Consider the following 26,596-nt stretch of genomic DNA (forward strand, 5'->3'; position numbering starts at 1 on the left):
GTTGAAGCTACCTAGGTTCCAGAATCAAATCTTGAGTCTCTTGATTTTGGGTTTCAGATTCCAGTGCCTTCCCAGGGACAGGGAGTACTCTGCCATCAGTATGTTTCCACAGGAGTGTACGTTTGTGCTTTTACCTGTACATCTGCAGTCTGAAACTGTGTTTCAGGCAACACTTTAAAATCACTCCAGCTGGCATTCTTGCCAACAAAGGCAGCCTGGCTTCCCTTCACTGTTCCATATCCATATACCCTGTCCTGTCCTAGTGGGACTTTTTTTCAGGTGTATGGGGATCTTGAATGCGTAAGGGATATAGATGAAAGTGGCCTATCACAAATATGGTGAATTTTCAGATGGACGTTTCCAGTGGCTGTAGTGGCAGGCAGGAGCAAGCACAGAGCAGGGTAGGAGTGGGGAGGCAATAGACAGTGCTGGTTCAGGGCTGCTTGCAGCTGCAGGGTGCCTTCCCTGGCACGTTAAACCAGTCTGGGCCAGATCACTCTGCCCCCTTTTCAAACTTGTAAATCTGAGCTGGATCACTCTGCCCCCTTTTCAGGCATGTAACTGCCATGAGTTTGAGTTGAGGAGGCAGAAAACTTAGTGAGTGGGTTGGGTTTTTTTCCTTTTTTATTCCAAGTTACTTTTCAGCCAGGTCAGTTGCTGATTTCAGGCATGTGACTTCATGTCTAATTACTGATTGTGAGTGCTACTGCTGAGGCAGGAGAGGAGGTGGCTCACTGCGGGGAGGAGGCAGCGAAGGTAGTAAGAGCAGGCAAGGTTTCCCAACCAAGGCGACCTGACAGCTGGGACACCACTGGAGCAGCAGCCCTGCCCCACCTTTCTTTTTTCCCTAGCTGTCCCTGTACGGGAGGATTGGGATTTCCATTGTGGAGGACGGTAATTACGGGACCAGCATCCCCATGATGTAATGTTCCTTGGGGTGGAATGTGTCAGCTGCTGTCCTTCCCACTCCCCTTCTGTACTGGCTGGTAGCCTTGCATCTGCCCTTATGCTTCCTCAGGGCTCACTGGATGAGTCACGCAGATGATTTATCTCACAGAAAATGGAAGAAGCTATCATTCCTCTTGTTGTGTTCATTTTATAAACTCTTCATGGTCCGTTTGCTCGCCGTGATGCTGGCAAACACCAAAGTCAGCTAAAGGTAAACAGTGGCTGTGCACCAAAGCAACTGTGAGGAGGACAGGGGAAACAGGACTTTGCCTGTTGGGGAGGGAAGTTGTTCTCTCAAGTGAACCTGAAAAACTGTACAGCGAGTTGTAAGCATTGTAGAACTAGTGGGAGAGTACTGACTCAGACAGTAGACCTTCAACCTTTAAACCCGTTTGAATTGTCTCCTGTACTTTTATTAAGGGGTTTGGGGAGTATATTTTTCCTCCTTTGTTGGTATCAGTTCTGGCTGAGGTTAAATATTGCCCTGCTGAGACACTGTGATAATGCTTTTGTTAAGAAACTTCCCACTTTAATGAAACTAAAAAGTTACAACGTTTTGACACCAAAGAGTTCGGACAAAATTCAGGTATCATCTTAATGTTGGATTTCTTAATTTATTTTTTCTTTACTTTTCTGTTTTCCCATTTTCTCATTCATATTAACATTAAGGCAATATCCATTCTTTCTTTGAATGAGTCCACATGTACATGCTAATAAGGAGCATACTTGGGCTCCACTTGTTGCTGGGATCCTTTCCATGTTACCAAAACAGTTTTGCCCCTCTACTCTTCCTGCTTCAGATATGACAGAGGAGGTAGAGCAAACCACCTCTTTTCCTGGGTATCCCTTTGAGCTGTCGGAAGACGACACACAGACATGCAAGCAGAGCAGAAAGGCAATTCTAGAGCCAAGGGGTCAGTGCATGTGCTTCACCCTCTGGTGATGGGCTCCTGGGTCCTGGGATGTGTGTCAGCCTTTTCCCTCTCAGCCTGTTAGGAGACCTGCTGAGCCCTGACTCTGTGGGCTCCACTGCTAAGGCAGACCCCTTCCCACCAAACACTACTGATGCAGCCTTTTTGGCATGAAAGCTCCAACCTTTACACAAATCTTCTGAAAAGCAGCTGTTACTCCCTGTACTGTATAACAAATACATACGTGTATTCTTTCAGAATTTATCTATTCAGTCCTTTATGACTTTCTCCTTACCAGAGAGGATTTAATGTCCATTCTGACAGGTGTCCAGCTGCTCATGCATCTTTGGACATTATTTTCCTTACAGAGGGAACAGACTCTGTCACCATGACTCTCAATCCATGTTGATCATCATGGGTGCATGGTTTTACAAAGGGAACACAGTCTTCCATTGAGTACCTGTCCACTGCAGGTTCATACCAGGGAATGATACCTCAGGGTCATCTCCTTCTACTTTGTCACGTGCCAGATTTCACCACTAGTATCTACAACTGTGACTGTAAATGATGCACTTGTGTATCCATTAGCCTTTATCGCAGTGACTGACTCTCTGCTAGTGGGTGGGCTACTCAAGTGTTTATTGGAAGATGCCCTTTTGCCACCAAAAATGTTCATTCTGGACATGTTCATCAAGGCATGTGGAGTACAGGGATATTGGTGGCTTTGAACTTGCCAGAGTGCACAGAAAATTTGCAGCTTGCTCTCTGAATGGTCATGCACACATGGAGCGGAGGACAGCTGTGGTGTGGTATGTAAAGCGGAAAAGAGGAGCTCTCCCTCCCTCGCATTATCTGGAGTTTGTCTGGGTATGAAACTCAGAAATATTTTGTGAGATTTGGTCTAAAATCCTGATTGGATGCCTTTCAGGAAGGAGGCATACCTGACATAGACCTCTTTACCACTCAGACTAATGGGAATCACACGCTTTTGTGAGTTGACACATTTTGCTCAAAGGTGGGTCAGTGTTTGGAGTCCCTCTCTAGTGCATTTTTAATACTACGGTTTCAGCTACTACATAGTATTATGTAGTCAATGCTGTCTTGTTCCATGTCTTCTGAAGGCCCTCATCACTGTGAGATGGACCCTGCTGATCTTAATTGACATGAAGCTGGTTTAGTTCCAGGACTCTCTTCAAATATTCACGTTAGAATTCCTTTTTAACCAGGAAAATAGACTCCAGCTTTTCTTTCCCATGCCATATACTCTAAGATATATCTGTATCTAAGACTATATCTTCTCATCTTCATAAGCTGGGAGTCCTCTCTCCTTTTATCTTTACAGGTCCAAACCTTTTCAACCCTGTTGCAGGCTCTTCACCTCTGGGAAATGCAGTTTTCTGTTGTCTCCACACAATAAAAGGCAATGATGGGCTGAATCCCTTACTATCACATTGCTAAGGTGGAGTCTAATGAGGGCTTAGCGTACAACTGACCAGAGGTTAGGTGGCTTCACCCACTGCAGTCAGGGAAGTTTTGACTCCAGCTGCAGTGCAGCTACCAGGAGGTTCATCCTTGCCTTTGCCAGGCGTAACACTGTCTCCAGTGCTTCAAGAACCACTGCAGCATTTGATAAAGCAGTTGTGCAATTACTACTTGCATGAAAGATATTGAGACCTCCAACACATAAAGTCACTGGGGGTAGCTGCTCGGATTCAGTCACTGTTAAGTGTAACACATGGGATTCATTCAAAGAAAAAAAGATGTCTTACCAGTAACCGGTGTTCTTCACAATGTGTAGTCCACATATACATTTGTCTTCCATCTGCTTCTCCTCTCTCCTCAGAGTCCTTCCAGGTATGAGTCCTGTGATTGAGAGGTAGAATTGTTAGAATGTACATTTGGGCTACACTTCTCAAAGAGCATCGGTTACTGGTAAGTAACCTTTCTTTTAGTTTTAGATTGTTCTTAAAGAAGAGCTGAAAGAATCTTCACCTTTCTGTATTTCCACTGCTTCTGCTTCTGTCCTGGGGTCAGAACTCAGTTACTGCTCTGAATCTCACCCACAGAAGTTAGATGAAAAAAGGTCCTAAAATTACACTATCCTTTCAAAAAAAGACTGTTCTGTGGTATATCTCTTCTTTTTCTGGTTAGATATTTAAATATGCATTATTGCTCGTTGCCAAAGAGGTAATTACTTCTGGCCATGTATATCCACAAATGGTTTTGGGAACAATATGTTGGTGGGTTAATATGAATCATGTTCTTTTAAACTTTCACACCTTGAAAACTCTATTATTATCAATTTGGTGAGAGTTACATTGGAGAACTGTCACAAATAACAATTGTCTCTGGGCTTGACTGACTGACTGGTAATGCTGCTTGTTAAAATTAACTTTCAACATGTTTTGACATGCATTTTTCATGTTTGGATTATTATTTGAAAATTCTTTCTGAATGTCACTAAAGTATAAAGTATATGTATGCATCGATGAATCTAGAAAGCATTCCCCTAGGTATTCGGTAAGCTCTTTGTACGTTACATTACTTGAACTTATTGGACAATCTTCCCATATTCTGAGCTTGCTTACTTAGGGCGTAACAAAAAATTTAGTACCTGGTACAAATATGTAGTTGGTTATTTTACAAAACCATGAGAAAAGCAATTATTAATAACAAAAGGTAAAATTATGTCTTTCAGGAGGCTTACAGTAAAAGCAAAGACCACCTTCGACCCATAAGACCCCTCAAATACCAACATTTGGTGGTTTTTGTATTTAAACAGTATCAATGACATTTTCTTTGCTTTTTTTGTGTTCCATGAATAATATTCATTATCTTACTCTTAAAGTATTTAGCACTTAAGAACTTCAGAAATCATGCAAAATGTGTCATCTGGGATTAATAATGGAAGGAATTTTTCTGAAGTCCTCGTTCAAGAATGAATGTAGCTTCTTTGAGGCTGTGAAGCCATGTGGTACAAGGATTTAATGTTTAGGGCTGTCATTTCAGAGGTGTGCTCGGTTTGGTTTAGGGTTTTTTTTTATTCACCTGAGGAACTTCAGGGGAAATTTCTTCCCCTTTTTTCTCAAAAGAAAACATTTGCTATGTGGAAATTACACACTATAAAAGAACATTATGCATTTCATGTTTTTCCAAACTATTACTGTGGATAGTTGTTTTCCAGAAAAATCAGTTGGTGCTTCAGGGTTTACTCTAAAATAAATATTTTTATTAATAATTTTTAAACTTTTGAATTTACCAGTGGCATATGTAATTTTACCTGTAATTTAAGCAATTAATATGAATACATATAATCTCTATAGCACTAATATATTTCTTTAATTTGGCTATTGTGTTTTCAGCTCTTTTTACATATCAGTTTAAGATTTAAATCAGTTTGTAAATCAAAGTTACTAGTGATGAAAAAATTGCGCAGGAATGACACTGTTGCTCACGCAGGAAAGCATGCGCAGCGGGTGGCTGCCAGGTGTTAGAACTAGTGTAATTGTTCTGAAGATTCAGAGATACTGTTTTCCCACAGACTTCATGTGTCTGGATGCCATTCAGCTGATGCCTGAAGGAATGGGGTGCAGGGTCTATGGCTCTATTTGTATTAGTCCTGACTGCTGGGCTACAGCTGCTCTGAAACAAACTTTCCAGTCAAGAAATAGCCTCCTGCAAAGGTTATTTGTTCAGGCTGAGTGAAATAGCATCTGTACTAAGAATAAATCATTTTGGTACAGCAGAGTTTGCCTTTGAACTGTATTTTAATTTAATTTGGCCATCTTCTTAATTAACTATCTATGCAGCAATTAAAGTTTCATCTACTATTGTGACCCTTATTTTCCCTTAGATTTATAAAAACAATTACATGTTGTAATTTTCCAAACTGTCTAGTGAGAAGTTTCAACATTTAAGCATAAAAGCTCTCTGTTGAATAGCACAGCCATAAACTTTACATTTCTTTGTACTTACTGATACCTGGTTGCAGTCATGTATTCGATCAATGGAAGCAGTGCAGGTTCGTCACTTTTTTCAATTGTTGATGAACAGGTTTTTCCTCAGAGGCAGCCAAATCCTTTACTGAGGACGATGTGACTTAGTTCTTTGAAGTCAGCAGAATTATGCTGATTTGTACCAAATAGGATCTGGCCTATTGTATGTAGAAACTAATCAACCTGCATCCATGCATAATTAATACTTCAGACCCTTTGTAGCTGTAGTATACCCTTATTTTGGCTGATGAAGCTATAAAAACATTTATGTATTTACCTTTTGTGGTTAAAACGCTGTAACTGACAGTTACCGTGGGCCTTGTCTTGAAAGTGGGTATAATGCAAAATCACTTGGTAATTCAGTTGTTCGTGAAAATCAGTGTTTGCTTGTGCATTGTTAGTACAGATGAAGGAGAAATGTTCCTACAGTACACAATTTAAAAAGCAGTCTTAAACTTACAAAAACAAGTTGCATTTAGAAGAAGAGGCTGAGGCTTATCTTGGTTGAAATTTTTAAAGAAACATCAATGATTTTGGATGCCTGCATTCTTTGGTCTCTATTTTGAGACTTTTTCTTTAAAAGACTCCTTAAAATTGGATCTTTTCAGATGTTTAAAAACAGGTATCCAGGGTTATTGGCAAATAAGAATTAAAAATAAAAGAGTTCTGTGTTTTGTTTGCATATGGAAATGGAAAACCAGTTTGGAGATCCCCTTGCCACGCATCGTTTCTGAGGCATGCTTACTGGTTTTGCTTCTCCTTTTCGTACACACTTCTCAACTTGAGCGCATTGGAAACATTACCAGTAACCCTCTTCAGACAAAGGGTTCTGTATATTTTCGAAATTTAGGTTACAGGTACTGAATCCTAAAGTGTAAAGAAATAAAGGTATCACTTGAAAAGCATAATTTATTCTCTTTTTATGCAGGAAATAAAGCTCTGAATAAAACACCTGGATAAACACTGTTTAAGAATCTTTATGTTAGCTATTGAAGCTTAAACTTGTAACCTTAATTTATAAAGAATGTCACAGACTGCACTTTTCCACACTGTTAAAAAAAAATATATATTTGTTATATAAGACAGGAATGAAAACTAAATTTCAGGTAGTTTAGGGCACTCCTTTCTTTCCTATGGCCTTAATTCTAGATTTAAACATGCATACACCTGTAGAGCTGCTCTGATCTATACAGGCATTTTATAATTGGAAATGATGTCATAGCATCATATGTATGTGTATTCATTTATGTCAATTTATTTCACTTTCTTAGATAAGTCATTCTTAGTATAAGGTATTTGTATTAAAATCTTTAAAATGCATTACTTGTAGTAACTACACACTGCTATCTGAAATAACATGATTTTTAATGGTAATGACTTTGTGGCAAAAATACATCTAAAGTAATTCCATAATGGATACACTTTGTAAGTGCTGCACAGAGGCAGTGGTACAAAAGCTCGTGAGGTCATCTCTCCCAGAAACACAAACAGATTTTAATATGAAGAAGACTATAGGAGTATTGTTGGTTATTTGCTGGTAGAGGGGCAAAGGATTCTCCTGCTGATGGCATGTGGTGGAATACCCGCCAGTGGATTGCTTGTCTTTGTGTGAGGTGTGAGTGACCGCATCTATAAGAACCTTTCTTTCCACAGTATGGGATTGTGTGACTCTCTCAGGAAAGGGTTTTTTCTCTTTTCTTTTTGTTAAATCACATTTAGCTTTTGTCTTTGGAAACAGACCTTTGGCTGGGCCGTTTCTTCCTACAGTCCTCCAGCTCCTTAACCTCCTGTAAAAGAGAGATGGGAGAATATCAGTATGTGATTAGGGCAGCTCTCTTGTGTTGGTGCAGACTGAAAACTAAAAATATGTTCAAGATTAGTGAGTGGGAAAAACATGAATGAAGTTTTCACAAGTATTTAGTCATCATTTTCCCATTCCCACACTCAGATCACTTCTAAGAAATGTGTTTATGTGGATCATAAGAATGCTATATTTTTAATTTTTCAGTTGATTTTATCATTTAGTTTCACTATGAATATTTATATTATTTTCTTGACATTTTCTTAACACTTCTGAAAAAAAATATTCAGTAATCTTAGAGTATTTCTGTTCTAAAACTTAAATGTCCAATAGGAGGATTTCTGTTGGCTACACTAAGAACTGTTAGGTCTTTCTTATAAATCTCCCTGGGACCAAGATTTTTTTTCTGTTTTCTGTGTTATAAGCTGTAACTTTGATTACATTATAGCCAAGGCAAAATACTGGTATCTCCTTTGTACCTTTAGGGTGTGATGTCAGTAGGTTTAGACTCCAAATGTCACTCTTTATGTGGAATGCCCTTAATAAAATACTACATTGTAGTAAAAAGTGAGAGAAAAGATATGAAACTGTAGCAATTTCAGTATGATCAAGATAAACAAACATGCTGTACACAAGTCTTTCCAGTAGTTTCATTGTGAAAATGAAGGATTCATGTTGTTTCAATATTATCATTTACAGACTGAAGAATTTACCATTCACTTTTACTAAACTTAAAGAACTTGCAGCTTTGTGGCTTTCTGACAACCAGGTAATGACTTTCAATATTCATACGTTCTTCAGTAACTAGAGATCTTAGTAAGGGACGTAAATGAAACCTACAATTTAATGCGTGATTGTAGTAGGATTTTAGAGATGTTTGCTCCCAGTCCAGCTTTATGCTTTCATATCAAGGTATAGATATAGATTCTTCTGGCTGTGATTTATTAACTTGGAAAGTTAATAACCTTTGCAGGCTTTATTACTTGCATCTAGCTAAGCTTCTATATCCTTACAAAAGTAGTAAATAAAGGCCAAAAGTATCAAGAGACTATTTCGTAAATAGAAATTCAAGAGGTAAGGCTTTGTTATTGGTTTGTCCCATCCTTTACTCCATCTGTGCCTCCATTCTTGTTATCTTCCTTTCCCCTTTTCCTGTCCATGCTTCCATTCCTGTATATTTTAAACTCCATTGATGTCAGTGGGAGTTTAAACAGGTAAAAGATGCGCAAGAACTCTTAGTCTTGGTTTGGAGAAAACTGTTACCTGAGTTCCTTTTAAATTTAAGTTCGCCTTTCTTTGTTCCAAGGGGTTTGGTTTCACTACTATATATTCTTTAGGATTCTATTTTAAAACAATTACGTAACATGAACACTGAGAAATGTAACACTTCAACCAGCATCTGAGCACTAAAATAAGTCTCAATCCTTTGCAGGATTGGTGGATAGAGTAGTTGGGCACCTTCGTAATTTAACTCTAAATGGAGAAATAGTAAATTTGTACAGTGTTAAAAAAGTTTGACATACCTAACAGTTTTTAAAAATCTCAAGACATTCTCATAATCTCATCTTTCTCATTTCACAGTCACGCCCATAGCCAGATATTACACCTCTTCAACTGAAGCTAATGAGAATAATTCTTCAGGGGCCAATTACCATGTTTCTGGAAATTATCGCAGAATCTCACAGAATCACAAGATGATTTGGGTTGGCAGGGACCTCCAAGACCACCCAGTCCCACCCCCCACCGTGGGCAGGGCCCCCTCCCCCCAGCCCAGGCTGCTCCCAGCCCCGTCCAGCCTGGCCTTGAGCCCTGCCAGGGATGGGGCACCCACAGCTGCTCCGGGCAGCCTGGGCCAGCGCCTCGCCACCACTCTCGTAGGGAATAATTTCTTCCTGATATCTCATTTAAATCTCCCCTCTTTCGGTTTAAAACCATTCCCCCTTGTCTTGTCACTACAGGCCCTACTAAAAGGTCTGTCCCCATCTTTCTTATAAGCACCCATTCAGCACTGGAAGGTCTCCCGGAGCCTTCTCCTCTGCAGGCTGACCAGCCCCAGCTCTCAGCCTGCCTGCACAGCAAAGGTGCTCCAGCCCTGTGAGCATCTTCATGGCCTTGTCTGGACTCACTCCAGCAGGGCCATGTCCACCCGTTTATCCATATGACAAAGGCACAGGGCTCGGGTCCTGCAAGCTGCCTGTGTGCTGACGTGGTGTGTGCATGTCTGCGCTGAGACCGCCGGCTGCGGAACCGCAGAGCGGGGCCCGTGCCTGTCCGCGGGGCACAGCCCAGCAGATGGGGCCGTTTCTTTGTCAAGATGTCAGATCGAATTCCTGCTGGCTCCTGGCCGCAGCGTACCATTCAGCCGTGCCCTCAAATCACGGCAAAGCCAAGTGCAATGCAGTCGATAGATTTACATCGGTACGTACTTACTGCACTGCTTTTTAAATGTAATTTTTACTTTTATAGCCAAGCAAAAAATTTTAACGCTAAAGGGAGGGGAGACTGAGTGAGATGGATAATAGAAAATGATGAGTAAGTTTTAATGTGGTCCAATAGGATTTTCATTTTTTTCACTCTGATTGCCCTTAAAAAAATAACATTGCATGACTCCTCAGCCCAGCCACACGACATGCGCTTCCTTTTCAATACACAGGTTTTTTTCAGCATTTTGACTTTTCTGCAGTATAGCATGGATTAGTTTCTATTCAATGAACTATGATAGTCACTCCTAGATACTATATTAGAGCAAATCAATAATGAAAAATAAACAATTGAAGTAAAACGCAACAATAACATCTGAGCACCAGATTTACCCTCAGATGAACTAATAACTATCGTGAATTTACTCCTCATTAGCCCTAGCTTGAAATAGATCACAGCCATAACGTGGGTGTTTTAGCTGTGTAGTTGCAGCTCTGTTCTGCTGATCCTTTAGCTTCCTCACCGGTATGACTCTGAACATGCAGTCAGTATTTCTGACATTTAGTGCTATTCTGTTGATTCTGGTAGGAATTACAGAAATGAGGAATGGGAGAGGAGGCATTTCCACTAGATAATACTTATTTTAGTGCATAGAGAAGTCTGTTTTCATACGGAATTTTAATTAATCTTGTATTTTCTGTTTATCAAATGCTAAAATCCCATCTCAGTCAACACACGTGCTCTGAGTTAACAGTTCTTTGTTTTGCCTTTCCTGTGCAGTCCAAGGCTCTCATTCCACTGCAAACTGAGGCTCACCCAGAAACAAAGCAGAGAGTACTGACTAACTACATGTTTCCCCAGCAACCCCGCAGTGATGAAGGTAAAATGGCATCAGCAGTTCCTACAAAGGCAGGAAAAAACAGAGGGAGGGAGAGGAAGGGGTTTCAGATGTGGTCCTGTGTGCGAGTGGCTCTTCTGACATGTAAAGCCAGTGGTGCACACATAACCGTGCGTATTTTGTCATACCCAAAGGAATCTTGTTTACAAATCCATTATTCTCAGGCCATCAGATTTACATTTTCTTGAACACTTTTATTTTCAGAAGAATGGCTTTGTATAAACAATTTGAATCGGGGAATTGAGTGTTCATGGGACAGAAATTCTAGAGTATGCCTTGCAGCATGCTGTGCAGACAGGCTGTTGGCCTGAGCCAGCTCAACCTGCAGAGACTTGGGACCTGCCTGAGAGAGCTGGGGGGTGAGCCACCTCCTAGATATGTGTGGGTCAGAGCTCTGAGCCTCGCAGAATTGAGGGTTTGGCTTCTCATATCACTGTGTTAAGTTAGCTTGTGTACTGCCCCTCTGCTCCACGTCTGCCGCAAAACCCTGTTGCTTCCCATCACACTCGTTTCAGTTTTGATATTAAACTCTGTTCATAATTGTTTATCAGTTCCTGCTTTTGTTGGCCCCCTCAGCAGTTTTAAAACAATAACCCAAAATTACAGGATTAACTAGAACATGTCTTTTTAGATAATTTCCAGTCTTTTGCTGAGTGCACTAATTACTTGTTCTTGTGCATTGCTGTTTGCAATTTAACTGTAGACTTCCAGTCAGACAGTGATAGTTTTAACCCTACTTTATGGGAGGAACAGAGACAGCAACGTATGACTGTTGCCTTTGAATTTGAAGAAAAAAAGGAAGAGGAGGAAAATGCAGGGAAAGTTAAGGTAAGTTCTATTTGATTTATTCTGGTACTCACATATTATGGCCAGGGTCAGTTCACAGATCTTGGAACTATTTCTGTGTTCTAAATACCCAGTAAGTACTCGTCACCATGTTTCAAGTACAGCAGTTGAGGAAGAAGAGCATACCTGTTCTCTCTGAAGTACACCTTACCGACTTCTGCTTTTGTTACTGTTGTCTAGACAGTAAAACTGATTTTGTAAGTCAGTTCAGGCCCATAACCCTAATGTCGAGTTCCTACTGTGACAGTGTTTCGTCACAAAGACAAAACTAACACAAAATATTGGGAGACTTAGAATTAATGTCCAACCACCTAGTTCTTTAGAAATATTTAGATCACGTAGGGGATTCCATATTCCTCTGAAAGTAGATGTCAAGGAGAGCTTTGCAGCCTCATGGAGTTATGCAGGAATGTGCATTGGAGAGGGTGTTTCTCGACAGTTTTGCAACCTACCAAAAATTCATATCAAAACGTGAATATCTTCCACCAGTTATCCAAAATTAATACAATTCCAGAGTTTTCAGTTGAGCCCTTGATCGGTTACATTGTTAGAAGGATATTGTCAGGACTATCTGTGTTTACATGGCACAAAAATTTATTGAATAATATAAATTCATTATGCCAGATCAAACAATTAAACACTGCAAAATTTTAACTGGTAGGATACCTCACCTAAAATGTATTGCCAGAGAGAAAAATCATATGAAGAAATTTAAATCATATTTTACTTTTTGAATTAGCAGTACGATTATTAATAGGTATTTAGCATTCCATTTAGATCTTCTTGGAAATTTTTGATTTTTCTTTTTAATATTTTTCCCAACTCTTGTAACCAGAATTGATGGACTCTGCTGCTTTAGTAAAACAGAAAATGAAGTCAGAAAGCAGCCTTTGCCTCACAATAAATAGATTAAACTGAAATTTTACTCCAGATGAATTGATGGTTTATGGGTCCTATATGGAAAACAGAGCATCTGGGAGAGTTTTAAATTGTTCCACCAGTTCTTATCAGAATATTAACTGTGGGTACTATGGCTGCCCGAATATACAAAACAATTGAAATATTAACGGAGAAATAGATACCAATTTCTAAGATCATAGAAGAATTTAATTGTATTTTGTTATGTGCAATCATTATTTTAAATATTGAAATATAATATATTAATTTTACCACTTAGATAGCCATTTTGGTTTTAATATGTTTCAGAACACAGTGAATGACTGAAACAAATGTTTCCTTTGAGTAAACTATTGTAGAAAAAAATCCTTGATGCACCGAATGCTCTTGCTGTACTTCAGTTCAGATGCTGCCACCTGCTGTATGGGAAGCGGCGAGGCAAACAGCCAGACACAGTACCACATTTTCAGGTTTCCTAGAAATAGCACTTAACAAAAATAGCTGGCTTGTGCCCATGCTGCGCGCAAGTGTCTCTGCGTGGTGTGGTCCCAGGCCCTGGCGCTCCGTACCAGCGCTGCTCAGGGTGCAGTGGATGCTGTGGTTGCAGTGCTTCTTACCCGGGCTGTTTGCTCATCCCTGGCAGCTGTGCCAAAGCCGGGGTCTGTGGAGCAGGGTTTGCGTTCCCAGCGGCGTGCACTGGTCAGCTGCAGTCTCAGCCCAGTTGCAGCGGCCGGTGAGCAGGGCAGCCTGCAGCCCGTCGCTCTGCCAGCGGAAGGAGTGGGTTGTCACACGTGGGTGATCCTTGTCCCACAGGGCTGCACCTCTGTAATGTTTTGGCTTGGTCATCTGAAGGTCAAGACGGTCTTTATCCTCTGTAGCACTGCTCCTTAGTTGTCCAACACTAAAATATGTTTCCTGGAGTTCCTACTTACCTGTTCTCCCTCCCATCCATAGAGAGTGGGTAGAAGATAATGTTATAGCGTGTGAGTCTGTTTCTGCGTGAGATTCCTTTATTCCCATATACAATTTAATGTTCCTTTCCTCCATAATCACAGAATCATGGAATGGTTTGTGTTGGAAAGGACCTTAGAGACCACCCAGTCCCACCCCCTGCCAGGGGCAGGGCCCCCTCCCCCCAGCCCAGGCTGCTCCCAGCCCCGTCCAGCCTGGCCTTGAGCCCTGCCAGGGATGGGGCACCCACAGCTGCTGCGGGCAGCCTGGGCCAGAGCCTCTCCACCCTCACAGGGAAGGGTTTCTTCATAATATCTAATCTAAATCTACCCTCTTCTAGCTTAATAATGATCCTAACATCTTCACATCAGACCAAAACACTGAATCTTGCAACTGATGCTATAGCTGTTGCTTATATAGAGAAGAATTATTAAATGAAAGCTAAGCAGGGAGCTGGTAGCTGATCAGATATTTCATCTCATCTGTGTACCTTGAAGAGAGCATCTCTCCTCTCTCATATCTCGCTGTTTATACACCAGATACCCATAAATACTTGTAGTTTGTAAAAACTGAAAGTAGAAGAATACTGTTCAAACCAAGGAAATCTTGCCAGGTTGTGAAAGCAAAAGATTTCCTATGGGGGGAGTGGGGGGGGTGGGGGGCGGGGGGAGGTGTTCCCTATCATGGAAAAAAGCCTTTCTGCCCAAATCATGAAAAAATGAACTCACGTTCAATTCCTGTTAGTAAGATAGAAATGCCTTTTTACATCCTTCTGGAATGTCCGTGCTCTTTCCCAGTAATGCCAATATATCTATATATACATGAATGACAGTGGAAGTGTTGTCAAGAATTACTTGACTGAACTGTTCACCAGCCTGTGTTTAGATGCATGTGCATGAACTAGAAGCTAATTGCTGGAACCTTTAGAAAACTATGGAATTATGTGTCACTCCATCCATGTGTGTTACAATAGGGAGGTTGTAACAGTTTTAGCAGTTTCAGCAGTTTCACCAGACCTTTATGGGATGAATTTGGAGGTTAACTTAAATTATCAATAGGCAGTAGCCACAGACATTGGTAACGTTCTATAAAAACATACATAATTTTCACTTTCTATATTACAGTTAAAACTGAAGTCTCAGCCAACTGTATGTTAAAATAGATTTCTTCCATTAAGAATTTTGAACTTGGAAAATTTTCTTTTCAGGGTCATGCTACTTTTGATGTAGTGTTAAACTTACAAGAACTGTATTGACAGGGAGTACAGATTTCCTCTGTAATAAGTCTAAATCAGTGATAGAAATACCTGCATTCCCGTGGATGTCACCTACCACAGCTGCCAGTATTTTTACTGTTTAATATTAATACTCACGGTGATATGAAATGCTTGCTGAAATCCCTGTCTGTGATTTGTCTATCTCATGAAAATCTTCCAGTGAATTTTTCCTTGACTAGTGCTTATTGAGGATTTGCTCTATGACTTGGCTTTTAGCTGTGTTTGTCTGTAGACCTTACATTTAAATAATGGTCTGAACTTTGTGAAAAAAGCAATTGCCTAATTAGGCCACATCTAAATATGATTTCTTTCAACCGTAAATCAACCAGAGCTTTAGTAATGCTTTACAGACTCTTAATTTATTTTTTCTGTTGAAATTTTTTATTAACATATGACATCAGTCATACATTTTAACGTTTTTATGTTAAAGTCATGTCAGAATCTATTATCCGTAATGTTTATTCTATTGTGGTTCAGAATTGTATGGTAGTATTTCATGTAGTTTTATTTTCCAAACCGATCATGCTTTTACTTCTAAACTATTCCTATCAACAGACCATATTCATTTGAATCCAAAATTCATTTTTCCTACTTGTTAGGAATTTAAAGTCCAACAGCTATGGTAGTGAGCTATTAAAAATAAGCTCCCTTTGCTTACCTCACGTACACAATGAGATAAAAACTTCTTTGTGGCAAATGCTTCCAAATACTTACCACATGGTAGATGTGCAGTAATTTCAAATTTTACAGCCTCATAATTGGGGACAGTTATCCTGACCCACACAGCTTGCACTGGGAGCTGTAACTTTACTCCTTTGAGGTGAAAACGCAGTAAAATCCTTCAAACTCAGGCCCAAAGGGAGAGGTGGGCTCAGCCAACACCTTCTGCACTTCAGGTGGCTGCACTTGGTGGCTGTTCGTGCGCTCAGCAGTGGGCTGGCCACTCCCCGGGGGCCACGGTCTGCTTCACCTTGGGGATCCCAGGTTTGGTGCTTGGGCAGCAGCAAGACAAAGGCGGTGGAGGCAGGGCAGGTTCGCACCAGGAAGGATGGAGCAGGGAGGTGGAGGAGAGGACCCTGTGCTGGGAGGGCAGTGCCTGGTGCAGGCTAGGCTCAAGGGGCAACCGAGAAGCTGCCCACCCTCTGCACAGCCCAAGCAGCCTGGCTGCGGTGCTGCTTGTTTTGGATGCACACTTCAGTTTCCTATGTCTTCTCATAATGTGGTGTGACGTTCAGCAGACAAAGTACGTCCGTAACGCAGTGCGGGAGGTATAAGGAGAGCTCAGCACCATGTCTGTTGTCTTTCCTGCTTGCATCGTTCCTGACGGGTCATTTGCTGCACCACCTCCTCAGAGCAATTTGCTGATAGCATAATGTCTTGCCAGATGATAGGGGGTGATGTCATCCATGAGCCCTCTCAGCCACTCTTCCCTTTTCGTTCAACCCTGAGATTTTGTAAAATTGCCTTCGAATTAGGATTGCTTTGGATGTGGGAAATACCACGTTTCTCTGCTTCTGAGTGATAAAAATTATAAACTTAAAATATTTCTAGAAAATCTGTAGGTCTGTCCATCAGTGAAAGTACTGTTCGATGTGACTTAGGGTGACTTTTCTGTAGTGATTTGAGTCTGCTTTTGTGGTTTGTTTTTTTATAAGAAAAGAATAAGATACACTTGAGTGCATGTATGTATGTTATACATCTTAAAGAGCAAATAGCTCCCAGTGGATCAGATTCTGCCCTCAGCTGCCATAGATAATTCAGATTAATTCAGTACACTGAACATAGCTAAATTAATTCTGCATTTACACCAGTATTGTTTTGAAAAAGTGTGCTTTCGTATGCCAGTACTCTCAAACAAAGCGTAGAATTAAAATAAAATACTCTCACAGGGTAAAAGATAGGCTTATAGGGAACCATTCCCATCCACTATTTACGTCACTGAAATTCCATTATAGATTGACACAGGGTAATTGAGAGCAAATTTCAGTCCAAAAATTCAAGGTAGCTATATGTAACACATTACCTCAAATAGATTAATTAAAAATTCGAGGAATTTGCACTTAGCCATAGTACTGTAACCATGGTTTTAGTTTGCATGCTGTTTTCATTTTGTATTTGTGCTTTAATTCTTTTTATGAATGTTCAGGTTGAAATAAATCTAAAACGTTATCCCACTCCATACCCGGAGGATTTAAAGAATATGGTAAAATCAGTTCAAAATCTGGTGGGCAAAACAAGCCATGGAGTACGGCCTGAGAACGCAACACCAACTGCGAACAGTGAACAAACTGTGAAAGAAAAGTATGAGCACAAGTGGCCCATGGCACCAAAGGAGATTTCAGTGGAGGTAATGTAAAAGGATCGTTGTTCCTCTCAAGAGTTCAGGATGGGGTTTTAACATAACTCCATCAAATGATATTCTGCATCTGCTGTGAACTTCATACCTAATAGTTTTTAGTTCCATTCCATAAAGCTAATTTAGTTTTATATTGAGTTGCTGTTTTTCCCAATATTACTGAGTTTGTCAGATTTAAGTTTTGGTTCTAAATCTACCTAGATCTGAATTTTGGTATTGGTATGTACAAGCACTCTTCTAAATTTTAATGATAGGAGAGACTTGCATATTAGCAGGAGAATGGACCTGATCAGGATTTACATCTCAGACTTAAGTAAACGTATTTCTGCATCAAATTTGTTAAAGACAAATCAGTTTGTTCTGTCTGACCCTACTATGCCATTAGGTTCTGCTTCTTCTAGTCACATTACATGTAGTAGATAGCCTTGTCAAAACTTAATGAAGTTAGCAGGAGTGGTTCTCCCGCTGAAGGGAACTTCAGATCAGGTACTGAACAGCAACTTACAGTGAGTTGCAGAATCTAGCCCTTAATATGTTTGCCAGAAATGGATCAGTATGCCTAGTAACAGTCTTGTATCCTAACGTGAATACAGTCACTGAAAGGTGAATTCCTAAATAGTGCAGTCTTGTGCAAAGCTGTTAACATTGCTGAAGCTTGATCTCAGAGGGCAGCTACCCATTAACATTCACACTAACTACTTACTTTGTGCAGGCACAATTTTTAAAGAAAGGAAATCTCTTAGCCTGGCAGTGTGTACTAAGAGTTTATAAGCTTGGACAGCTCTACAAGAATATCAGCATTCTTGAAAATGTTTATGAAGTCTTAATGTTGGAAAGAAATAAATGAGGGAAAAAATTGCTATATTATCTTTTCACTCCTTTGTTATTCAAGCGTTATGATGAATTCATTGTCCTTGGAATATCCCAGTCTCTGGCTAGTTGTGTGTGCATGAATTTTTCTTCCTCAATTTTCCATATCCTTAACACAAATTGGCTGTTCTTAAATATTCAGCAGTTACTGTAGCTGCTCTGTCAGTATTGTGTGTTTTATTTACAGTTAAGCATTTTCATTTCTTAAAAAAAAACCTGCCAACGTATTTCTTTTTAAGATGGCTTCAGAAGACTTTCTTCAAATCTAGGCACAGTTTTCATTAGTACTTTGAACTAAAATACTTGCGTTGAATCATTGATGCTTTTATCTAAATTTGAACTCTTAAATTCCACCATTATTTCTTTTTACTCATTAAATTCTTTCTTGTTGTGTAAGTCTGGCCTTTGAACCAACTTACGTCTTGTGGCATGAGTATTGACATGTTCTGCTGTTGTTGCTGAATACATATAATTTATTTTGTATCATCTAGCTTTTGACCTTGAATACTCTTAATAGCTTTCTGTGGTTTCTGTGGGTTTCTGTGCCTGCTGCAAACACGCATATTATCTATCTGGAATTTGAATCAGTGTTGTCTGACAAAGACATCAGATGTTTGGTCATCTTTGTGGCTGCGCTTGGTGATGCAGACTTCAGAAATCGGTGGCTGTACTGGTTTAGTTGCTGTTAAACTAAATGTTAAGTTGTTAAACCAAAATGTTGACATCCCAGTTAACTGAGCCACGGCAGAGTCATGTCAGAGCCCAGTGAAGCCTCTGTTACAGAGGTGCAAGGAAAGGCTAAATGGCAGCAACACCTTAAAATACTATAGTTGCTCTGAAATGCTTGTGTGACCATATACTGTGTTCTAATATAGAAAGAGGTGAAGACAGATCTCATTCTTACGTTTCGTTCTTTGATAAAAATGCATTTACTTTTGCAACAGAAAAATAATCATACCCAGTTTTTCCATGACTGTACCTGAACTGTTAATTGCATGAGTAATTAACATTAAAAGCATTCTACAAAAATAGTTGAATTGCTGAAGACACTGCAGTAGTTCTGAAGTGCAATTAAATAATGTGATTACAATTTCCTCGTTGATTTTGTACCACAAGGAACCGATGTGAGTCCATGACTTTACATCTTATCAGTGAAGATGGTTTTCATCTTCTATTACGTAATAGTGAAGATGGTGGAACTTTTTCAGATTTTAATTTTCCTACTACTTAGTCAAGACTAGTAACACAACTATCTCATCAACTAAAGAAAAGGAAAAAGTGTTCTTGTTGTTCATACAAACAATGACACTGGGAAGATTTTATGGCTGCAAAGCAGGATGATGTATACATTTTCCTCTCTCTGGCTTTCTGCATGAAGATAAGGTATGGGAAACTGTAGAAAAAATGTGATTTTGTGAATAATATTAACATGATTTCAGTTGTAACATATTAAATAGAACATAATTAAGCTCCATTTGCTTTTCAGATAATTAGGAGACATGATCTCAAGCCTCAAGTTAAAATACAGTTTGAAATTGCAGATGTGTTCTGATATAGATTTAGACTGAAGGCAGTTTCCAATAACAAGGTAATTTAATTTCAGGTGCAATGCTCACTTTTTCATCCTTAGAGAACAGATAAGCTGCTTTCTTTCCTGATCTCTTTTAGGTTTTCTTGCAATTAGTTTACACATGTCTCTTCACAAAACTGATTCTATTTAGAATAATTAAATGGAGCATTGGAAATGAGTAACAAGCTACATTTCAAATCCCCTGTATCATTCTCCACCTTCATTTATAACAAGCAAACAATTTCTTAATTAATCATCAATTAAAATAAACCTCTTCATTGCCCTAAGTCGTTCTGAAAGATGTGCATTTTGGACAAAAAGAAATCTGAGATAGCTTAGTGTGTTGTGTAGCCTTTCCATGAGAAACAATGAGAAATGCCACAAATCAGCAATTAAGATCCTTATAGTTTATAGTCTTGATATGTATAGGTTGAGAAATAAACCAGAAATACTTTTATATAACCCTCAAATTTAGATTAAAAAAGAAAAGTCTTAAGTCTTTTCTAGTCCAACCTTCAGCATTCCATCCTTTTGTGTTAATTCCTAGAAGTTTTATTGATACTGTTGAACAGGAGAGATTGTCATTCTTCAGTGATCTGATGCAGACACCAGTGCTAACAGCTAGAAAAATACTGCTCAGCTGTACTGGATCTTCTGAGAGCTTCATCTTGTCTCAGTCAAAATAAGACTTCAACCTTTTAACTTCTGACTTGGTTACTTTGTGGGTTTGGGTTGTGGCTTTTTTTGGGTGGGTGGGGGTAGAGGAGAATGTTCTTTTTGTTTTGTTTTTGGTGAAAGTTTGAGACTGTCTTTAGATGGTCATCTTGCCTTTCCAGGAAGATGTACACACTTTTATTTCCCCGAAGGCGCCTGGCTTCAGTTGACTGAGCTGATGTGTCTATTGTGGGAGCTCTTTTCCACTAGTGAGATACACAGTGACAGTCTCTCTTGATTGGGAGAAGAATACATGCTAAGGAGTTTTGTTTTGTATCTGCTTTAAGCTTATGCCTTGATGAGCTCCTTGCAACAGGATTACCTATATTTTACCAGGAGTGAGAATTACCTTCGTTATAGAGTTTTTTGGTTTCTTCATGGCACAAAAGATCTTTACTGAGGTTATGACCTTGGTGCCTTCTTGTCAAAGCAGAAAGGAGGTAGTGATTTACTCATCTGGAGGTCTGACTCCACAAGAGACCTTTCCTCAGATAGGATATCAAAATATCTAAATGTTCATTTTGAGTTACTTGGACTTCTGCCTGGCTCTTATCTAGGTGTCTGGGTTGGAGGGATGTTATTTAGGGCTGTCTCCAAGATAAAGCCTACCTTACATGAAACCAGTTTGAGGCATCACTTGACCCCCTGAGGCTCCTGCTCTGTCTGTCCCTGCCTGCATGAGGACTCAGGAGGTGCAGCATTACATGTCTGGACATGGCACGGTACAAGCTTGTATACACAGGACATGCAGACTCGGTTTATGTTTGATGGACCATGAAGGGGCTTTTTTGCAAAAGGCCTCAGTCTCTCTCTATTGGCAGCAACCTCGGTGAGATGCCTGCAATTTGGGTGCATTTCCATCTAGATAGAGAGCAACAGAAGCTTGTTTCCTCCAGACATGGGAGAGCACAGAGAGTGCAGTTCACATATCAGGGTGCTGTAACTCAGGGCGGTACTGAGACTTCTGTCCTCATGCTGAAGGCCATGTACAGAGCCTCTCCATGGTTTGTAATTGGGGATGATGTTAGGTCTCCATTCTCTGAAGACTGGTCAGATAAGCATCTGTGGTTTATCTTTGTGGAATCCTGAGCTTGTCAGCTAACAGGCTTAGCCAAATGAGGTTACACTACTGGAACTGGAAGTTTTCATGCTGAAAACTTTGTAGATGGGGCATCTCTGACTTCTGTGGTGATAGGTAGTTCCAGTCAGAAACACAGCATCCCCTTGGCTGTATTTTTGATCACCTGAATAAGCAAGGTTAACATGTGCATTCCTCCATCTGCTTGCCGGTCCACCGGACTGCAAGGCAAAGAGACGCCTAGCAGAACCAATCATGCCCTACCTGCAGATGATTTCCAGGACCTGTTATGTCTTTCCACGTGGAGTCCCAAAAACTACCTCTGCCCCAGACCGTTCCTCATGTACGTGTCCTTTTAAAGCTCTGTCTTATGCCTGAGACTGCCTGCTGGACCTGGAAAGGTGAGAGCTCATTGCATCAGTGCCGTAATGTTGTGCTGGCTGCTGTATCACGTCTGTAGGTAGAAAGTGTGTTGGGGTTCCTTCATTATCCCACTTTCAGATTCCGTATCAACATTCATAAGTTTTCCTTCCGTTGCCTCAGCTGTATCTTCTGTTAACATCCTACTGGGCACAATCTTCAGATCTAGTGGCTACTGAAACTGGCCTTTCTGGAAGCTGCCACTGCAGCCAGAAAAGTGGGAAAGATTTAGGAGTAGGTGGAAGATCCTCCACTGCTTTCTTCTGGGTAATCCCTTGTTTTGGGGTGACTCTCAGTGCATTCCTGTATTGGTGACTGAATTTTGTTTACATCAGACTATTTAGTGGGATTTTGAAAGTATTGACACACAGGGCTGAGAGATGGAAGTACTGCCATTTTCTGTGCAGAGACTGTAACGCGGGTAAGGGGCTCAGCAAGGCTTTCTTACAAAACCTCACCACTAACTGATTCTCAAGGAAGAAGCCTGTGCCTCAGTTAGTCTTGCTTGTATCTGGGGGTGTTCTGATAGCTGTCTGGTTGCATTTGCTCTGCACTTTCTGTGATCTCCTTTATTTTTTCTTTAAAGTTTTAGTAAAATCTGGACTGAGTAACATTTGCCTTAATCAGTTTATTTCTTTGCTTCTTCATTTATTTATAGCTAGCTTGTCATTGTTCAGATTGACCTGGCCTTTTCCAGTTTAGAAGTGCTTCCAACCCTCTACGTATATTTAATTGTTCCTCTGGAATAGATCCACCATCAATGGTCCTGCGTTCCTCAGCCTTGCACATGCTGTGTCTGCCCAGAGCCCTGGTCTGCTCTGTTGGGAGGTCTTACGTTCTTTGCAAGCAGAGCCTAAGAGATAGATTATTTTGAAAATTCCATCTCTCCAGATTGTAATTTAATGTTCTTGTGTTGTCAGCATGAATAATTGGTGATATTTCTCTTTCCCAGGTATTTTAATGGGTTTTACCATGTATTTTCTCATGGGAAACAGCTCACCATATTTTTCTGTCTTATACCTGTATCTTTCGCTGGTTAGCCCTGAGGAGTAGGTTCTGACACAACACAATTGCATTTATCTCTTCCCTTTGTTCTTGCAATCGGTCCTATTAATAATACTTTTTTCTTTTTTCTTTTTTTTTTTTTTCCATTAGCGACCTTTTTGTTCTTGGACTTGTAAGAAGAAATGTCCTCTTAAAGTAGAATTAAATGAAATATTATTTTGGGTTTTTACAATGCATTTCACTTTCATGGCATATTCACGAATGCCAAACTAGTTCTCTCAAAAGTGTATTGATTTTTGTTTGAATAGCTGGACTAGGGGCTAAAAAGAAAATAACATAGAAAACTTCATAAAAAATAATGTACCTGAAATAAAAACCTGTGTTCATCATTATGTCAAAAATGGGACTGCTCATTCTTCCTATCTTACAGCAAGTAGTTTTAATTTAAGCTTATAACTTCTGGAAGTTTCATGGCACAATATTGGGATTCTAGGTTCAAGATAGAGAAAATAAAGAATTCCAAAAGAGCCACCTGTTTGATACAGACAACACTCATAAATTGACTCTGGAAATCTCAGATAGGAAGGAGGAAGAAAAGCATACAAAAAGCTCAGAGGTACAACAAGAAATTTAATGTGCACCATGCTTCAAAGGTGGAGAATTTCACACTCTGCGAATGCTATGCACTTTTTTATTTCTCAAAAAAATGGTTTTGCATAAGTTTTTACATCACACTAGAAAATTATTGTTTTGCACTGGAAAAATACTGTTGCACTATTGTTAGCTTTAAGTTGTATGTACATCGTTACTGTTACATAAGAAATACCATACGCAACAAGGGATCTCTGCATGTGAAAGTATTTTAAAGTCTGAATACGTTACACCATATAAGAATCACTATGTAGCTGTATTTGTTTAAATGTTAGCACTGAGGGGGTTAATTAAATGGGCTGTGAAGGTACCTGTTCTTTGCTGTTTTGGTATGGTACTACCTCCAGGAAACACCAAATGCAAAAGGATTAAAATACGTATTGTGCAAATATAATTATATTCTTCAAGGATAAATTGCGTGGCAAATGCTTCTACAAATCTCTGTTTGAACTGTTACTACGAAAAATAGTTATTGGAGAGTAAACCTCTGAAAGTTTTCTCCTTACGAGTAAAAGCAAGTCTATTTTTAAAATATTGTAGCATTTTATATTTTAATAATGTGGTTTTCAGTTTGGTACTTCATTTTAAATTGTTTCTCTAAATATTACATCTCTTTATTGACTTCATTCTACAAAATCACTGGAGTACCTTTAACAGCAAAATGTCAGGGTACAGAGATCCTCATAGTGTCTCCATCGTGTCTCCCTCCTAAATTTCTCCTAACTATTTCCTTCCTCATTTATACTACTAATTATTGATTTTTCTCCTAATATCTCTCAAAACTTCCTCTTTTTTACTAGATACTCTCCTTCTCCAACTTACGTCCTTTTTATGAGTTCACAGCTCATCCTCTCGCTTCCGAGATGATGCATGTTTCTCATATGCCTCCCCACAAGGATCTTGATCGGCATTGGCACAACTTCCCAGTGTTGCTGTGCCCGTCTCCGCCAGCTCCCTTTCCATGACATTCCCCTGAGCCCGTGCACCAACACCCACAAAGTGGGTCTCCCACATCACTCATTCCTTGGGCTCCCTCAAGGTCCTTAAGTCCCCTGCTGAGGGCAGGGTTACCAGCCTCGTTCCTCCAGTAAGGGTCTCATCTCCTACCCTGTCTCCCCAAGGCACCTGTCTTCAGGTCAGCGTCTTTCTCATTCTGAACTGCCTTCCAGGGATAAGAAATGCTGCGGGTTCCCTGTTTGTGTCTTCATTCCCTGCTAGCATCCTATGAGCCTAATGTAAATGTCCTATTTTAAAATATCCCTTCCTAAGACCATATCTTACTTTCTTTCCACTTTTTAACTCATGTTATATTCAGTATGTATCCTGTGGCTGGCTAGAAGAGAGAAACAGCTGTGCAGGGCAGTCTTTGAGAGTCAAGATTTGCTGAACTCTCAATGAGAAGTTTATGAAATCCAAATCATTTTAATTTAGCAAAAAACTCTTCAGAGACAAAGTCATTTTAACTAAATATAGCTATAGGGACAGTTGAATCTGTGGAAGGACTTGTGCCACGAATAAATGGATGAGGAGTACTTACTCCTGAAATAAGACGTAATTATTTATTCTAAATTTTTATTTATTTCTGCTGGTAGCTTGCATTTTTGTGACCTTTACTTCATCAAAAATGTTTATGTGGCCTTAATGTATCTCGCAAGTTCCATCTGTTTTGTCCACATTTTCAGAATGAACACATCACCATAATTTTTACAAGTATTTATGTAGGACTAATTAGAATCTTCAGCTGACAAACCAGCATGATTAGACACTACCCGTTTGGTGGGCTTTTGGTGTGTTGTCACATTCATGAAAAGGAGGCTGTGAAATGTTTGTTCGTTGCAGTTTGAAGTGGATTCTGTTTCCCATGTTTACGCTACATTATTATATTCCTCAGGATGCCTTTGGACATCCTGCCAGTGAGATGAGGATAGGGGAACTTCGTCCTTCCATGCCAGAGACTCCGTTGTACCCACCCAAACTTGTTCTTCTGGGTAAAGAGAAGAAAGGTACTAACCTGACTTACAACCTTTTAGATGAAAGCATACGTAATGTACGCAAAGAGACGCATTACTTAAGATGTTCTGCACTTCACTCTGATTTTAAAACATTACATGCATATTTGTGCACACGAATATATATTTCTCCATAGTATCAATTTTTTCTGGAGTTAAGTTTTCAAATATCACCTCCTGAAAACATTTGCTGTGTTTTGTTGCAGAATCGACAGATGAGTCTGAAGCAGATAAGATCCATTGTCTGAATAACAGCGTTTCCTCAGGCACTTACTCAGACTATTCCCCTTCCCAGGCTTCCTCAGGGTCCTCCAACGCGCATGTTAAAATGGGGTCCTTGCAGACAACGGCTAAAGAAGCAGTGAATAACTCTTTGTGGGGGAACAGGTGTGATCATCTTTCTTTAACACAGCTTCTGGTTGCCTTTCATCTTATGTTGTCATATGCATTCAAAGTGATCATTTGCTATCTGTTGAGGCACTCAATTAAAAGACTACAATGTTTTTACCACAGTTTTGCAGAGGTGTACATAGCTATTCAGAGCCCAGGCTGTGCAGAGTTGGCCACCCGTTCATACTCTATAAATGACAGTAAGTCTACAGCTGTTTTTTCGACTATGTGCTATAACCATGCATTAAAAGTGCCTAGACATTGAGCTGCAGTTACTCTGCTCTGTGTGGTCCTGAGCTGCAGCTGGCTGTAGTTTAGCATAGACAGCAGTGTATGTCTCTCCTGTTACTGCTGTCCTGAGCCTCACTCTGCCCTGGACCTCCAAGAACAACAGTTCTTTGCAAGTTGTAATTTGCACTGGCTATCAGCAACCTGAAACCATTCTTGTGCCATACCGAGAACACCCTGCCCTGTCTGTTCCTGCTATAAATCACCTAACAGTTCCATCCACAGGCTCTGCCCCATTAAAGAGAGGCTAGAGCCTGCTCACTGGAGGTGCGTAAAATTTTGGTGGCGAGAACATACACAA

The 26,596-nt window shown here is 40.0% G+C and overlaps 1 protein-coding gene across 6 annotated transcripts in view; it reads left to right on the top strand.

The window, feature by feature from the left end:
• Positions 1–26,596, top strand: part of LRRC7 (leucine rich repeat containing 7) — a 182,456-nt gene that overhangs the window by 126,636 nt on the left and 29,224 nt on the right. For 5 of the 6 annotated variants that reach the window (XM_040610688.1, XM_040610689.1, XM_040610690.1 and 2 more), the window contains 6 exons: positions 8,355–8,424; positions 10,857–10,956; positions 11,678–11,802; positions 17,091–17,291; positions 25,500–25,611; positions 25,824–26,004. In XM_040610688.1, the coding sequence (XP_040466622.1) occupies positions 8,355–8,424; positions 10,857–10,956; positions 11,678–11,802; positions 17,091–17,291; positions 25,500–25,611; positions 25,824–26,004 (789 nt within the window). Of the gene's footprint in view, positions 1–8,354; positions 8,425–10,856; positions 10,957–11,677; positions 11,803–17,090; positions 17,292–23,450; positions 23,574–25,499; positions 25,612–25,823; positions 26,005–26,596 lie in introns of all 6 variants that reach the window. The other variant, XM_040610695.1, reaches the window with a different exon arrangement.

Source organism: Falco naumanni, chromosome 11 (assembly GCF_017639655.2).
Source record: "Falco naumanni isolate bFalNau1 chromosome 11, bFalNau1.pat, whole genome shotgun sequence".
Lineage (NCBI taxonomy): Eukaryota > Metazoa > Chordata > Aves > Falconiformes > Falconidae > Falco > Falco naumanni.